Source organism: Bos mutus, chromosome 15 (genome assembly GCF_027580195.1).
Source record: "Bos mutus isolate GX-2022 chromosome 15, NWIPB_WYAK_1.1, whole genome shotgun sequence".
NCBI classification, from domain to species: Eukaryota; Metazoa; Chordata; class Mammalia; order Artiodactyla; family Bovidae; genus Bos; species Bos mutus.
In genome coordinates this window covers 50553926-50569156 of record NC_091631.1, presented here as the reverse complement: position 1 = coordinate 50569156, position 15231 = coordinate 50553926, and the positions used below count along the sequence as shown (strand labels likewise).

General features: G+C 56.6%; 1 protein-coding gene across 10 annotated transcripts in view; it reads left to right on the top strand.

The window, feature by feature from the left end:
- The window catches only part of PHLDB1 (pleckstrin homology like domain family B member 1), a 44305-nt gene that overhangs the window by 23222 nt on the left and 5852 nt on the right, over nt 1-15231 (top strand). For 3 of the 10 annotated variants that reach the window (XM_070384120.1, XM_070384118.1, XM_070384125.1), the window contains 13 exons: nt 508-618; nt 789-878; nt 1446-1589; nt 3228-3401; nt 3874-4014; nt 5390-5530; nt 5708-5810; nt 6289-6333; nt 6952-7246; nt 7344-7434; nt 8820-8966; nt 10577-10693; nt 10951-11053. In XM_070384120.1, coding sequence (XP_070240221.1) covers nt 508-618; nt 789-878; nt 1446-1589; nt 3228-3401; nt 3874-4014; nt 5390-5530; nt 5708-5810; nt 6289-6333; nt 6952-7246; nt 7344-7434; nt 8820-8966; nt 10577-10693; nt 10951-11053 — 1702 coding nt within the window. The remainder of the gene's footprint in view (nt 1-507; nt 619-788; nt 879-1445; nt 1590-3227; nt 3402-3873; nt 4015-5389; nt 5531-5707; nt 5811-6288; nt 6334-6951; nt 7247-7343; nt 7435-8819; nt 8967-10576; nt 10694-10950; nt 11054-15231) is intronic. The other 7 variants (XM_070384119.1, XM_070384117.1, XM_070384122.1 and 4 more) reach the window with 7 other exon arrangements.

Genomic DNA, 15231 nt, shown 5'->3' with positions numbered 1-15231 from the left:
CAAAGAGTTGGACACAACTGAGCAAGTAACACACAACTAACACATTCTAAAAAGGCTAGAAAATTCAAACAAACGAATGAACCTCAGAGACCGTTTTAGGAAGCTGTTTGTGGGGCGGATCAGAAAGGTAAGAGAGTGGAAACGGGCTGGTGAAAAAAGTCGAGGCCGGGAAAGCAGAGGGCCTGGCTTGGCCTGGGCAGTGGGTTGGGGGCTTGGGGTTGGGTGGAGGACCATTCAGCATCTCCAGGATTCAGGACCTGTTGACTTTGGGGGTCGGGGGATAAGGGGTTTGGGAACTTCAGTTCTGGCTGGTATGCCTGGTGGCCCACGGCTCCCTTTTTGAGGCATGAGAGAAGGAGCTGACCACAGCAGCTTGCGTTTTCTGGGGATGAGAGGCCGAGCGGAAGTGCTGGTTGATTCCCTTCACCCAAGCCCAGGGCCTCTGCGCAGGAGACACAGCCAGGCCTCACCTTGGGCTGCCTCACCCATTGTTCCCATCCTCTCCAGGAGCGCCTGGTGGTCCTGGACAGTCAGGCTGGACAGATCCGGTCCCAGGCTGTGCAGGAGTCTGAACGCCTAGCCCGGGATAAGAATGCTGCCCTGCAGCTGCTGCAGAAGGTAGCCCTATCAGACTGGGAGTGAGCGGGGAGGAGGGCCAGGGCGGGGCTGGGGGAGTGGGAGGTGAGTGCAGGGTGCTGGGTGGAGACTGGCCAGCCATGTGGGATCCCCCTTTATTTGGGGCTCCTTGCTTCATTCCCACTCCTGATTCTGCCGCTTTGGACTTGCAGGAGAAGGAGAAACTGGCTATGCTGGAAAGAAGATACCACTCGCTTACAGGCGGCCGGCCTTTCCCGAAGACCACGTCCACCCTCAAAGAGGTAACGTGGTTGGGTCAGCCCCAGCCTCATGAGCCCAGGGGTCTCCTGGGAGGCTCTGGAGAAACATGTGGCACCTTCGCCCCAGGGCTGAGGTCTAGTGTGGGGACATTTTCCTGAACTGGAGAGATGTTCAGGAATGTCTGTGAGGTCTGGGATTGGATCCTCCATGGCTGCCAGCTGCTACTTTTCAGCTACCGCTCTGGCTCCCAGGAGCCTGCTGATCTTACCGTTTCGGGTGACTGCATATATCTGGGGGATTCAGGAGGCGTGGGTGGGGAAGATGGCAGCTCCGGATGGGGCCGGGCAGACCCAACTTGAGGGGAAGTGTACAGATCTCGGGGTCCTGATCTTGGAGTTCCCTGGGCTTCTGTCTGGAGCTGGGCTGTGGGCTTGGACGTGGGCACTGAGGCTCCTTCAGCCATTCTTCCCTGAGTCTTTGCACGCCTGGTGTGTGAGGTCCCACCTCATGCCCGGTTTTCCACCTCATTGCACAAGCAAATTAGGCTTTAGGTGGGGTGGCTGGGCTGAGTGTGGGGGTGAAGCCCCTCACCCGTACCCTCTCTGTAGGCTGATCTGCTCATCTCCGAGTCCTCAGAGGTGGGGCTGGGGACGGCAGCTCTGGGCCCCTTCCCAGAGTCTTCTCAGGCTGGGGCCTCCTCTCTTCCCTTAACCCAACCTGCTTCCACTCAGCTCTGCCTCAAAGCACAAGAGGTAATCACAGCTCACTGCCTGTCTGCCTGCTTGATGAGCTTCTGCCCGCGACTCCTCCCACTCGCCACGCTGAAGGGCAAGTGGCAGTAATCCTTTGGCCAGAGTTTGTGGTTTGATAGGTGCCTGGGCAGCTCATGCAAAAATCAGAGCATCAATTTGCGTATCAATTTGCATATATTCAGCATGCCATTCATCAGTTGCCACAACACACTGGACCTTCCAGCTCATTTTCCTGTTCTGTGACCCCTGGGGGACAGTCTGCCTCTGGAGCTAGACCAGGGTGGGCTGCCCTGGGTGGGGCAGGCTTAGGATCCTGGGCTTTGATTCCGCATGCATTTTGGGTGCCTGCTGTGTCCCCCAGACCTGGATAAACTCAGGATTCTAAGGATATGCTCCAGGAATGCAACAGTGCCTGTCTTTCCAACCCATGATCTACCGTATGAGCATCTTTCCAAGTCCTAGCCTTTGCGCAGTGGGCCTGCTTATCTGCCTGGGCTTTTAACTGCTCCCTGCTCAGGTCTCTTTCTCAGGGCCCACCTGCTCAGGCCCTCGTGGTGCCCCCAGAGGACCCATGGGAATGGCGTGGCTGGCGCTCAGTAGTGCATGTGCGTGCCCCACCGGGGATGCCCAAGGTGTTGGAGACAGAAGGGTTCTCTGGGAGCTGGGTCCTGATCCTTGGTGGGCTCGTGACTTCTTCACCTACCCCTCACCCAGGGCAAACCCAGGAATGGGTGATCAGGGGGTCCATTCAGGGCCCATTCAGGCCCTGCGGCAGGGCCTGGATGCCAGGGCAGCCTCATAAGTGGAGGTCAAGAAGAGCCTTCCCTGGAAGTCCCAGTGGTCAGGACTCTTGCTACCGAGGCCGTGGGTTCAATCCTTGGTCAGGGAACTAATATCCCACAAGCTGTGGAGTGTGGCCAAAAAAAAAAAAAGACTTCAGATAGTTCTTTTTTTTTTTTTTTGACTTCAGATAGTTCTGCCTGCCCTTTTCTGCCCTCCCCGCAACCCCCCTGACAGCCCTCTGTGGCCACAGCGAGCTCCCCATCCCTGCCTTGGATTTTGTTTGGAATGGAGTGTTGGCTCTTTGGCATGAAGTGTGGGGTCTGGTGCCTGGTGGAGTCCTGTTAACCTGTTCTCTGCCTGTCCCTCCCCTCGCACCGGGTGCCCTAGGAGTATGTGAGCCTGGCAGAGGTTCTCCACCTGTGCTCCCGCTTGGACCCCCATGCTTCTGCCACTTCCCCCAGCGCACTCGCTCAGCCCCTGCCCGACAGTGAGGTACCAGCCACCAAGTGAGCCCACCTGTGCCCACGGGCCTGCTCGTGGATGCCCTGCGTTGCCCCGGGGTGTGGGGCAGGGGTTGGGCAGCAGGGTCTGTTTTCAGCAGTGACGGAGAAGGGCCGCTGGCGTAAGGGGAGTTGGGAGCAGTTCCCTCTCTTGCTTTCTCAGCTCCTGAGGGCTCGAGGAGGGAAGGCCTTCCGCTCCAGTGTGAGGGCCTCCTGCTGAGAGGACCCTGGCTTTCCCGGGCTCTGCAGGCCTCCTTGGCTCCGTGTGTGCATCCTACCCTTGGGCAGGGCCACCTCTTGGGTTCCAGTCCCATTAACCTCTTGTATTCCCTCCCGCGTCCGGCCTTCCCCCAAGTACGTGACGCTTGAGCAGCTAAAGGTGATGTGGGGCACCTCGCCAGTGCCCACAGACCCCGCGCCGGGCCTGCCTCCCTGGGCCCCTGCCTCCCAGGACCTGGTTCCCACCACCTGCCTTCCTCCCGCGCTGCCCTCTTCCTCCTCCTTCGCTTCTGTCACGCCTTCGCCCCAGGTTGGTGGTCTGTGTCCCCGCTGCCCGTGCGGCCCACTCGCGGCGTGGCTCTGTCTGTGTGTGCTTGCCCCCGACGCAGTGGTGTCTCCGCCCTCGGCCAGCCCCAGGGGCGCGCTGTGTGCCAGGCGGGCTGCGGCCGGCTGGCATCGTGGTTGGCGTGGTCCGTGTCTGTGGTCTGGGAGCTGTGCCCTGTTTCTCTTTGCCTTCAGCGTGTTTGTGGCAACTGTTTCTCACTGTGTTTTCTTCTCTTTGTGCTCTCCTTTCTCCCATCCTCCCCGTTTCCCCTGCCTTCCTGTCTCCCCATAACGGCCTGCCTTTACCCTTCCTCCGACCTGGCCCTTTCTTCTCCCTTTCCTCCCTCCTCCTCCTCCTCTCTCCGCTCCCCTCGTTTCTTGATTTCCTGACCTTTTCCTCTCCGTCCTTGCCCGCCCTCGCCCCTGCCCCCTGTCCTCCTCCCCTATGCCCCCTCCAGATGGAGAAGCTGCTGCTCCCTGCTGTAGACTTAGAGCAGTGGTACCAGGAGCTGATGGCCGGGCTGGGGACGGGCCCTGCTGCCGCCTCCCCTCGCTCCTCCCCCCCGCCTCTGCCCGCCAAAGCTTCCCGCCAGCTGCAGGTAACCCCTCCCTCACTGCCCAGCCCTGCTCCTCTCGGCTCTGGGTACCTCCTGCTGACCCTTCAGCCGCACACATGGTGGGGGATTAATCCAGCCAGTGCAGCAGGGGCTTCTGGACCCCGAGCGGGAAGTGAGGGTCCCCTCGAGGGTGGCCATCCTGGCCCTCGGGGCATGGAGGGCCAGCCTCCCGAATCTGAGGGTGATGTGCTGGACGGTCCAAAGGGGGCTTGGGGAGTGGCGGTGCCTGTGCAGCACTCAACATGCTCACTCTGTCCCGGGCAGCTCTCATCCCGGAGCCTCTCGCCCAGTCCTCACACGCTCCTGAGCCTGTTGCCCCTGGCACTTGTGTGTCCTGGGAGAGTCGCCGGTCTTTGTTCTCCTGGTCTCCCCAGGGATGACTCTCGGAGGCGGGAAAGAGTGGGTCAGAGACTCTCAGGTGATGGCCCTGAGTTCATGCCCCGGACTCAGAGTCGCCATGAGGGGGTCTACTGGAGCCCCAAGCAAGCTGCTGACCATGGTGTGGGGCAGGGTATTCAGGCAGCCTTCTGCCCCAGGTTCCACTCCAGTGACCGGCCATGGTGCCTGATCAACCCCCTGCCCCGCCCACTCAAGATTTGGTCCTAGAGTGAAGACACGGCACCTCGAAGGCCGATCTCAGCTGAAACTCCACGTTCCCTTTAGGAGTCGTTGGCACGGCCTTTCTATTTTGTGCCCAGCTGGGTTGAGGTTTTTACATGTTTTGATTCACGTAATCTCTACCACAGGCCTTTGAGGTAGATAACGAGAACTCTCATTTCACAGATCAAACACTTGGGCCCAGAGCAGATAAGTAATCTCTCCAAGGCCACACAGCTAGGAGGTGGCAGGGGTAACACGGAGAGTCAGGGTTCCTGGCTCCAGAGACTGTGTCACCAAAGACTGAGTGCCGAGAGGGAGGCTGGCAGTTATTTAGTCTAGCCCTGCCCCCTCCTTTTGCAGATAAGGAGGCTGAGGCCCAGAGTGGGGAGGTGCGTGGCCCAAGGTCACCTACGCTGTTAGTTGGCAGAGTTGGGACCAGAGGGAGCCCTGGCCTCAAGTCGGCCTCCTGTAAAACTCAGCCCGTCTGTGTGAACTCCTCACGTGGGTCGATACACGGTCCTTTCTACCATGCGGGGTTGGACCCAAGGAGGAACAGCCTGGAAAGGAGGCTTGGCAGCCGCCAGGAATATCTGCCCACTGGGCTGGCCCCAGAAGCTCAGTGCTGTGGTCAGCGAGAGACCAAGGCCTCAGGGGCCTGGTGCTGGGCACCTTGGATCCCAGCCCGCTCGGTGCCGTGGGAGTGGTGGCCGGTGGGGGAGCCGGAGGTCCCTCAGCAGATGCCGCCTCCCCACTCCAGGTTTACCGCTCCAAGATGGATGGCGAGGCCACCAGCCCCCTTCCCCGCACCCGCAGTGGGCCACTCCCCTCCTCCTCTGGCTCGTCGTCTTCCTCCTCCCAGCTCAGCGTGGCTACCTTGGGCCGCAGCCCCTCACCCAAGGTCTGAGAGCAGTGGGTGGGCTGCGTGTGGTGCAGGGTGGTGGTGGTGGTGGTTGGGGGGCGGGTTTGGAGATGGCCACACTGGGGAGGGACCGCAGCCATCCACGAAGCCTTATGGGTGGGCGGGTGTCTTCTGAGCCTCGGGTCCCAGTGCCCCGTTTCCCGCCCTCCACCACAGAGCACTCTGCTCGCCCAGAACGGCACCAGCAGCCTTCCTCGCAACCTGGCAGCCACACTGCAGGACATCGAGACCAAGCGCCAGCTGGCCCTGCAGCAGAAGGGTGAGTGGCCGCCGCACCAGCCCACTTGCTATCCCAGGGGCCCTGGACATCCGCCACGCCCTGTCACCCTAGCTTATCCATGCCCACACCCTTCCCAGGATGTGTTCCCTTTATGTGGGGAGCAAAAGGGATCTGGACTAGAGACCTGAAGAAGAGAGACTCCTGGAGGTTTATCCAAAGGCTAAGGGGCAGGAGACTCAGGGTTGCCGGGCTGTGGCGTCTTTTCTAGAGAGCCCAGCAAGTAAGGGGAGTGCTTATTGACCTGAGTAGAACTAGACGTTGCCCTGTCTGGAGGCAGGGGGTTGGACTTGACGACCTCCAGGAGTGTTTCCCTAACATGTTAGTTCGCGGGAACACCCAGGAGTGCTGGTTGCTCGTGTGCATTTTGGTTGTTTCGAAAGCCCATGTCTGTGCCTCTCTCTCCTCTCATCCCCTCTGTGTCTCTGCCCTGCCCTCTGCCCGGGGCCCCCCACTCCAGTCGAGTCGCTTCCTGCCGAGCCCCTCCCAACCGACGACCCAGCAGGTAGAGCGTTGGTCACCAAGGGCATTGCTTTGGCCGGGTGACCCCTGCCCGGGCCTCCGCATGATGTATTCTGCCCAGGCCCCCTCTGCCCGCGGGCAAGACCCCCAGGCTGAGGTGTCAGGTTGGCCTCGCGAGCTCTCTTCTGCCGCAGTGGAGCTCCGCCTGTCTCCCTTCCCTCCTTTCCTGTGTGCTCCTGCTTCTGCATTGCCGCGGGGTGTGCACTGACGTGGGTGCTCGGGCTGCCGGCACCCCTTCCTCTTCCCAGCAGCAGGGTTGGGAGCATGCGCCCTGCCAACCCGTTCAGGCCTGGGTTGTGAGCTGGAGCCACCGGGCCATCATGCCGCCGGGGCGACCCCCGGGCAGGTTTGGGGCCCTGTATGGACTCAGCATGTGGTGCGGATGCCAAAGCCAGACCGCATGGCTGTGGCCACTTGTGCGGGCGATGAAGCCAGGGCAGCCGGACCCAGAGCTGCGGGGGCTTTGGGGAAGCGGGTGGGGGCGAGGGGGCTGCTCCGTGTTACCTCTCCCCGCTCGCCACCTCCCTCCGTCTGTAGTGCTGCCGGCTTCCTCCCTGGCTGGGTGGGTGCCCACCGTGACATCCCCCGTCCCCCCACGCAGGGCAGCAGGTGATCGAGGAGCAGCGGCGGCGGCTGGCGGAGCTGAAGCAGAAGGCCGCGGCTGAGGCGCAGTGCCAGTGGGACGCCCTGCACGGGGTGGCGCCCTTTCCCACCGGGCCCGCGGGCTTCCCGCCACTCATGCACCACTCCATCCTGCACCACCTGCCGGCCTCGCGGGAGCGAGGCGAGGAGGGTGAGCACGCCTACGACACGCTGAGCCTGGAGAGCTCCGACAGCATGGAGACCAGCATCTCCACGGGGGGCAACTCAGTCTGCTCCCCTGACAACATGTCCAGGTACCCAGCCCTGGCCACTGACTGGCACGGCCTCTGTCCTCCCCACGCTGGGGCCTCCACCTCCACCGGCTGCCTCCTCTCCCCCTTCCCTCCTCAGTGCTAGCGGCCTGGACATGGGGAAGATTGAGGAAATGGAGAAGATGCTGAAAGAAGCTCACGCGGAGAAGAGCCGACTGATGGAGTCAAGGGTGAGGCAGACCTGGGCCCTGGGGCTGCCCTCTGCCCGCCGGGGGCCTCCGCCCCTCCTGAGGCCCCTTCCCCACATTGTTCTCGCCGCAGTCCCTGAGGAAGAGAGTGTTTTCCAAGCCTGGGTTCCTAAAGTGGGGGATCAGGAGGCTTGGCGAGATGACAAGTTTCACAGCCCTTAGGAAAAGGGGAGGAGCACGGTAACCATTGTCCAGCTGTGAATTTCCTGCACGGGAACTTCCAGTCTTTGTGTGTTCGCTTCTGGGGACCTTTGGCCACCAAGAAAATATTGATGCCTGTCTACCTGAGTGCCAGGTCACTCCTTTTGGAGACGGTTGGGAACTGGGGCTTGAAGGATGAGGACAGAGAGAAGGCAGGTATCCAAGCCAGAGCAGAGGTGTTGGCTGCGGGCACATCACGTTCCCTGCCCATGGACCTGGGCTGGGGCACAGCCAGGCTGGGGAAACCGTGCCCAGGGAGGAGGCTGAATAAAGAATCTCCTGAAGACGTGCGGTCTCTATTATCCGGGGCACTCTGTGTGTCTGGAGAGGAGAGTGGGGGCCCGGGAACAGGAGACCAACTGGAAAAGAAGGCCTCTTAATCTTAAACTCCCTTGAAAGGAGGGCACATTTGCAAACATCTCTTGGCAAAAGGAGAAAAAGGAGATTCCTCCAAATTTTGAGCTAGGAAGAAATGGTAGATGGGAGTTAGTAATGTGAAGGTTGTTACCGGTGTTGAAGACATAAAACATCACCTATGTGCTTTGTATTTAATGATTTGTTTTAATGACTTAAAATCTTTTGATAATGGCTTTCATAAGTTCTTTTTTTTTTTTTCTGTAAAATTTGAAGGTCAACTGTGAATGTTTGGAGTTTCCAAGGGTCTTCACTTAGTGATTAGGGCAGGATTGCTGAATCCATTCGATGTCGGAAACAGTTGTTTCGATAACCCATGTCCTAGGAATTCAGATACAGATTTTAAAAGCCCCTCCCCCTTTTCTTTAATTGAGTGCTTCCATCTTGCCAGCATCAGTGATGGACATTTACCTACACGATTGCATTTAATTTTCCCTACAGTCCAAAGGAGTAGGCACTCTTGGCCGCATCTTACAGAGGAGGAAGCTAGGCTTAGGGAGTTTGGTGGGGTCCAGCGCTCACAGTGGTGGTAGAACCAGGGTTTGAAGGCAGGGTGGTCTCACTTTAAAGCATTTACCCTTGTCAGCACGGTCCCTGGAGAGGAGGGTGGGCTTGGATGACCATGGCCCCTCAAACCAGGCTGCCCTCTGAGGTGGGTGTCTCCTGTAGCTCTGGCCCAGCCCAAGGAGGGGTGTTGGGGGCTTGAAGTTAAGAGGGCAGCCATGGGCACTGAGCCCCAGCCTTGGGTGCAGGAACGTGAGATGGAGCTGAGGCGGCAGGCCCTGGAGGAGGAACGGAGGCGGCGGGAGCAGGTTGAAAGGAGGTTGCAGAGCGAGAGCGCCCGGAGGCAGCAGCTTGTGGAGAAGGAGGTCAAGATGCGGGAGAAGCAGTTCTCACAGGTGAGTGGATGGGGGGTTGGGTGGGGCTGTGGAGGGGTCTGGATAGCCCAGGTACCCATGCTGGGTGGTGGAACCTGTTCTCTCCAGGAAGTTTTGCCCAAGCAGGATTCTACCTGGGACTTGCTTGGCCCCGAAGAACAGGACCCACTAGGGTCTGTTTAGGCTGGTGTGTGTGTGTGTGTGTGTGTGTGCCCAAGCAGGATTCTACCTGGGACTTGCTTGGCCCCGAAGAACAGGACCCACTAGGGTCTGTTTAGGCTGGTGTGTGTGTGTGTGTGTGTGTGTGTGTGTGTGTTGCCCAAGCAGGATTCTACCTGGGACTTGCTTGGCCCCGAAGAACAGGACCCACTAGGGTCTGTTCAGGCTGGTGTGTGTGTGTGTGTGTGTGTGTGTCTGCCCCACATCCCTTCCCACATCCCCATGCCTTCCTGCTCCGAGTGCTTGGTGTCTGTCCTGGCCTCAGTCCACCAGACCTTTTGGCTCCAGGCCCCACTGCCAGCGGCTGAACCTACCCTGACTTGCGGTGTACATCTCCAAAAGAGAATTGTGCCAGCTTCTCCCTGGTCAAGAACCCCATCCTTACACAGAATCCAACCCGGGGGTGTTTCATTCGCTGGGAGCCTTGAGCAGAGAATGAAGGCAGAAGGAGAAGTTAGGCAGGAAAATCTACCTGCATTTCCAGTCCCAGATCCTGGGCCCCTGGGAGAGCCTGTGAGACTCAAACAGGCCATCCCTTCCTGTGGGGTCTCCATGGTCCTCCCCAGGGGTGGGGGGTCCTACCCCGCAGTGACTGGTGATCGTAGCTCCTTGATTTCCTAATGATGCAGCGACATAAATTCTAAGGGGTAGATTGTCTGATTTGAGAATTCAGAAATAATGAGAAACTCTGGGAGTTTCACCTCAGTGCTTGGAATCGTTGTCGTATGCCTAGTTCCTCTTTCCTGTCTCTGGTCTCTCGGGGGCTCAACTTCTCTACCCCCTGCCCTGGGGCTCAGGTGGGGCTGCAGAGGCCTCCAGCTTTGGGGAAGCCAGTGGAGTCGGCTCATCATTTCCGGGCACCTCCGGAAAGTTGAACGTTTTGTTTCTTCTTTAAATAATCTATGGTATTTCCTTTTCATACCATTCTAACATTCTTCCTAGAAATGAAGAGTAGGAAAAAAATTCCTGTTGACTGAAAATTCTAGATAAGTATCAGAAATTTTGAGGTGGAATAGCCCTCAGAGATTCTCTAGTTCAAAGGCATTGTTTACACATGAGGACCAAACAAAGCCACCGCCCCACACCCCCACTCCCCACCCCCCACCCTGGGAAGACCAGGCTTCGTTCTGGGGTTTTCTTCCAAGACCGCATTCTTTTGCTTTGTTGCATTCAGGACAGGAGGGGCAGGGACAGGACGGGGCAGCTGTGTCTGGGAAACTGAGGCACAGAGCTGTTCAGCAGTTTGCCCAGGCCTGGGTGGAGTCAGCACAGGCGCACCAGGTCCTTGCTTGGGCCAAAGCCCCATGAAACCAGAGTGACAGAGTAGGGGTTCAGGACTGAGGCCGAGGGGCCTGGAAAAGGGAATGACAGGGGAGGGAACAGCCCCTACTCATCCCGCTCTCTGTCCCCAGGCACGACCCCTGACCCGTTACCTGCCAATCCGGAAGGAAGACTTTGACCTGAAGACCCACATCGAGTCGTCAGGCCACGGTGTGGATACCTGTCTGCACGTGGTGCTCAGCAGCAAGGTACAGGCATGTGGGGCTCTGGGAGGTTGGTGGGGACCCCACGGTCAGAGGCCCCTCCTGGGTCCTTGGAATTGTGGCCTCAGCTCCTGCCCTAATACCAGTGGTCTCTGTCCCGGGACAGGTGTGCTGGCTTGAAGAGATGCTAGGGACAGCCCCGCTGTGATATAGGCACAGGTGATGGGCTGACATTGCTGCTCAGGGAAGAAGGTTTAGGGGGCTGTGCATTTGGGTCCTGCCTCATCCCTGCCTCCCGCCAGGTCTGCCGTGGCTACTTGGTCAAGATGGGTGGCAAGATCAAGTCGTGGAAGAAGCGCTGGTTTGTCTTCGACCGGCTCAAGCGCACCCTTTCCTATTACGTGGGTGAGTCCCCCCAGACTGCCCCAGGGCTAGGGCCCCTGGGCTCTGTCACCAGAAGCTTCCAAGTGGGGCCAGGGCCTTGAGCTGGGTCTTGTTCTCCTCTCTCTGAAAATGTACAAGGCTCACCTCATTTGCTTTGTTCAACCATTCATTTTTTTTTTCCAGCAGTATTACGAGCATCTAATAAGTCCCAGGCAGTATCTTAGGCTCTGATGATAAGCAAGGGGGCCACAACCCTCTCCCCTGGAGCCTGTTGCCAGGACACAAACAGTGAACAAAGAACGATGGGGGTGCTCTAGGGCACCCCAGATACTGTGGGTGCATGGAGTCCTGTGGATCCCTCTTGGGCAAGTTCCCACAGAGACTCTGAGATAAGCAGCTGAGCAGTGCCCGGGGGGCAGCACCCCCCAGCCGTCCTGCTCTCTCAGCACTCTGCACCCAGCCTCCAGCTTGGTTTCCCAGCCCTGGAGTTCCCTCTGGACAGTTCCCACTTGGAGGCTAGAATATCATATCATAGCCTCGTCAGGACAGGCTGGGCTGTGCTGCAGAAACAACCCCATCCTAAGATCTCAGGAGCTCAGAACCAAAGTTCTTCTTACTCCTGATCTGTGTCCATGTTCGTCATGGGTTGGTGGGGGTCTGCCCCGTGTCGATTCTTTCTCTGCTTCAGAGCATGCCTTTCTGGAACGCTGCTGGCTGCAGTGGCAGAAGGTAAAGAGAAGTGTGATTGGGTTTGCACTGGGTTAAATTCCCCAGCTGGAGTCTGTCCCCAAGTCACTAGCGGGCCTGTTCAGCCAGTCACCTGGCCGCACCCAACCACAAAGCCAGGAGACCTGTCCTGCTCAGCGCCGGGAGGGAAAGGGCCGGAAGTGTGTGGTGCTGGAGTCATGCAGCCTGGAGCACCCGGCTTTCCCCCTGAACTGGTCCCCAGACAAATGCCGTCTCTTCCAGGAAGCCCTCCCCACCCACCTGGGCCCTGGGTGTGGGGAGGCATACGGGTGTCCCCATGTTTCCACCTAGGCTGGAAACGGACTTTGTCAGGCCTGGGAGGACAACTCCATCTTAGGCATGTTGAGGTTGAAGTGCCCCTGGGGCATCTAAGGTTATATGAGAAGGGTCAGGGTTAGAGGCAGAGTAAAAGTCGAAGCTGTTGCAATAGTAATGATGATGATGGTAGCAGATCATACTTATTGCACACGTGTTTACACCAGATGCTGTGCTCAGCCCTCCATGTGTATCGTCTCATTTAGTCGTCATCATAATCTTGTGAAGGAAGCACTGGTTTTACACCTGTTTTGCAGATGAGGAAAATTAAGCACAGAGAGGTTAAGCAACTTGCCTAAGGTCTCTCAGCAGCTGAGAGGCAGAGGTTAAGACTGAGCTTGGACAGTTAGACTTCAGAGAAGAGGGAGAAACAGAGCCGCACCTCAGGGCAGGGCCACCCTTGTGAGGGAGAAGGAAAAGGAGGCTGCGGTAAAGCAGGGTGCAGGAGGCGGGAAGTCACAGGCCAGGTGCTGAGCTGGCGCTTGGCATGTGTGACCTTCCTTCATGTCTATGAAACCAACGGGGGAGGGGAGGGCAGGGCGGAAATGGAGAAGGCAGAGGAGTGGATGTGTGCCTGCCAGCAAGGGGTGTCATGGAATAAAAAAGTATAATTTACAGAAGAAACTGAGACATTACGGTGATGATGGACGCCGCAGAAAGGCCAAGGGTAATGTGCACCCAAAGGCCATTTGATTCAACGATTGGATCTTGATGAGAGAATGGTTTCCACTGCGTGCTGGGGCACGAGCCAGATTGCACACAACCCATCGAGGATAGGTGGGCGGTGAGGAAGCGGAGGCAGGAATGTGTTACTATTTCCAGTGAAGGAAGAGCCAGGAGAGAACAGAATGCTGCCGTTCTCCCTGGCCTTCCTGGATCCTGCTCCCTCCTCCTCCGTGAAAACCACATTAGAACGCACCTCTGTGAAGCCCCACCTCACTGGGAGTGGTTCCTGCCCTCCTCTGGGTAACTCCTGCGTTACACAGGGTCCCTCTGCCATGTGACATCAGCCCTGGGCATAATGATGTCATGACAGATCCACGTGTGTCGTGCCAGACACCGTGCTGAACCCTTGGAGTGTGTCCTCTCGCTTAACGCCCGTGACCACCGGTGACCTGTAGGTGTTCCCTTGGAGTCCTGATCACACCCAAGTCACACAGCGAAGTGGGTGTGTGTCTGTGCTTTCTTCCCCCCTAAATCGTGGGCTCTGACTTCTTTGGATCCCAGTTCCTTGAACTCATTTATTCTATATCGATTGAAGACCTGCTAGGTGCATAGCAGTCCATATTGGAGGAGCTTGACCTCTGAACAGATAAAGGAGGGTTCATTAATGTTTTATTGTTGTTGTTCAGTCACTAAGTCGTGTCTGACTCTGTGACTCCATGGACTGCAGCATGCAAGGCTTCCCTGTCTTTCACTATGTCCTGGAGTTTGCTCAAATCATGTCCATTGAGTCGGTGATGTTATCTAACCTTCTCATCCTCTCCCTCTCTCTTCTCCTATTGCCTTCAATCTTTCCCAGCATCAGGGTCTTTTCCAGTGAGTCAGCTCTTTACATCAGGTGGCCAAAGAATTGGGAATTTTAGCTTCAGCATCAGTCCTTCCAATGAGCATTCAGGGTTGATTTCCTTTAGGACTGACTGGTTTGATCTCCTTGCTGTCCAAGGGACTCTCAAGAGTCTTCTCCAACACCAAATTCAAAAGCATCAGTTCTTCAGCCCTCAGCCTTCTTTATGGTCCAACTCTCACATCCGTACATGACTCCTGGACTAGACAGACCTTTGTTGGCAAAGTGATGTCTCTGCTTTTTAATATGCTGTCTAGGTTTGCCATAACTTTTCTTCCAAGGAGCAAGCATCTTTTAATTTCCTGGCTGCAGTCACCATCTGCAGTGATTTTGGAGCCCAAGAAAATAAAATCTGTCACTGTTTCCACTTTCTCTTTGTCTGTCTGCCATGAAGTCATGGGACCGGATGCCATAATCTTAGTTTTTTGAATGTTGAGGGATTTTAAAATTTTTATTAATTTATTTAATTTTGTGCTGGGTCTTCGATGCTGCACGGGCTTGCCTTTGACTGCAGCGAGCAGGGGCTCCTAGAAGTTGCACGGACTTACTGTGGTGACTTCTCTTGTGCAGCATGGGCTCTGGAGCTCCCAGCTTCAGGAGTGGTGGCTCGCAGGCGCTAGAGCACAGGCTGTAGCTATTTGTGGTCCAAGGGTTTAGTTGCTCTGCGGCATGTGAAATCTTCCCAGACCAGGGGTCAAACCCGAGTTTCCAGCACTGGCAGGCGGATTCTTTACCGCTGAGCCACCAGGGAAGCCCTGAATGTTGAGTTTTAAGCCAGCTTTTTCACTGTCTTCTTTCGCCTTCAGCAAGAGGCTCTTTAGTTCCTCTTCACCTTCTGCCGTTAGGGTGGTATCATCCACATATCTGAGGTTGTTGATATTTCTCCCGGCAGTCTTGATTCCAGCATGTGATTCAACCAGCCTGGCATTACGCTGCATATAAGTTAAATAAGCAGTGTAACAATGTATAGCCTTGTCTGGTTCCATCACTTCTTCATCTGTATACAGGTTTCTCAGGAGACAGGTAAGGTGGTCTGCTATTCCCTTTTCCTTAAGAATTTCCCACAGTTTGTTGGGATCCACACAGTCAAAGGCTTTAGTGTAGTCAAAGAAGCAGAAGTTTTTCTGGAATTCCCTAGCTTTCTCTACGATCCAGAGAATATTGGCAATTTGATCTCTGGTTCCTCTGCCTTTTCTAAACCCAGCTTTTACATCTGAAAGTTCTCGGTTCACATACTGCTGAAGCCTAGCTTGAAGGATTTTGAGCATTACTGTACTGGCATGTGAAATGGGTACAGTTGTGCAGTAGTTTGAACATTCTTTGGCATTGCCCTTCCTTGGGATTGGAATGAAGACCTTGTCCAATCCTGTGGTCACTGCTGAGTTTTCTAAATTTGCTGGCATATTGAGTGCAGCACTTTAACAGCATCCTCTTTGAGAATTTTAAATAGCTCAACTGGAATTCCATCACCTCCACTAGCTTTGTTGGTAGTAATGCTTCCTAAGGCCCACTTGACTTCACGTTCCAGGGTGTCTGCTCTAGGTGAGTGACCACACCATTGTAGTTATCC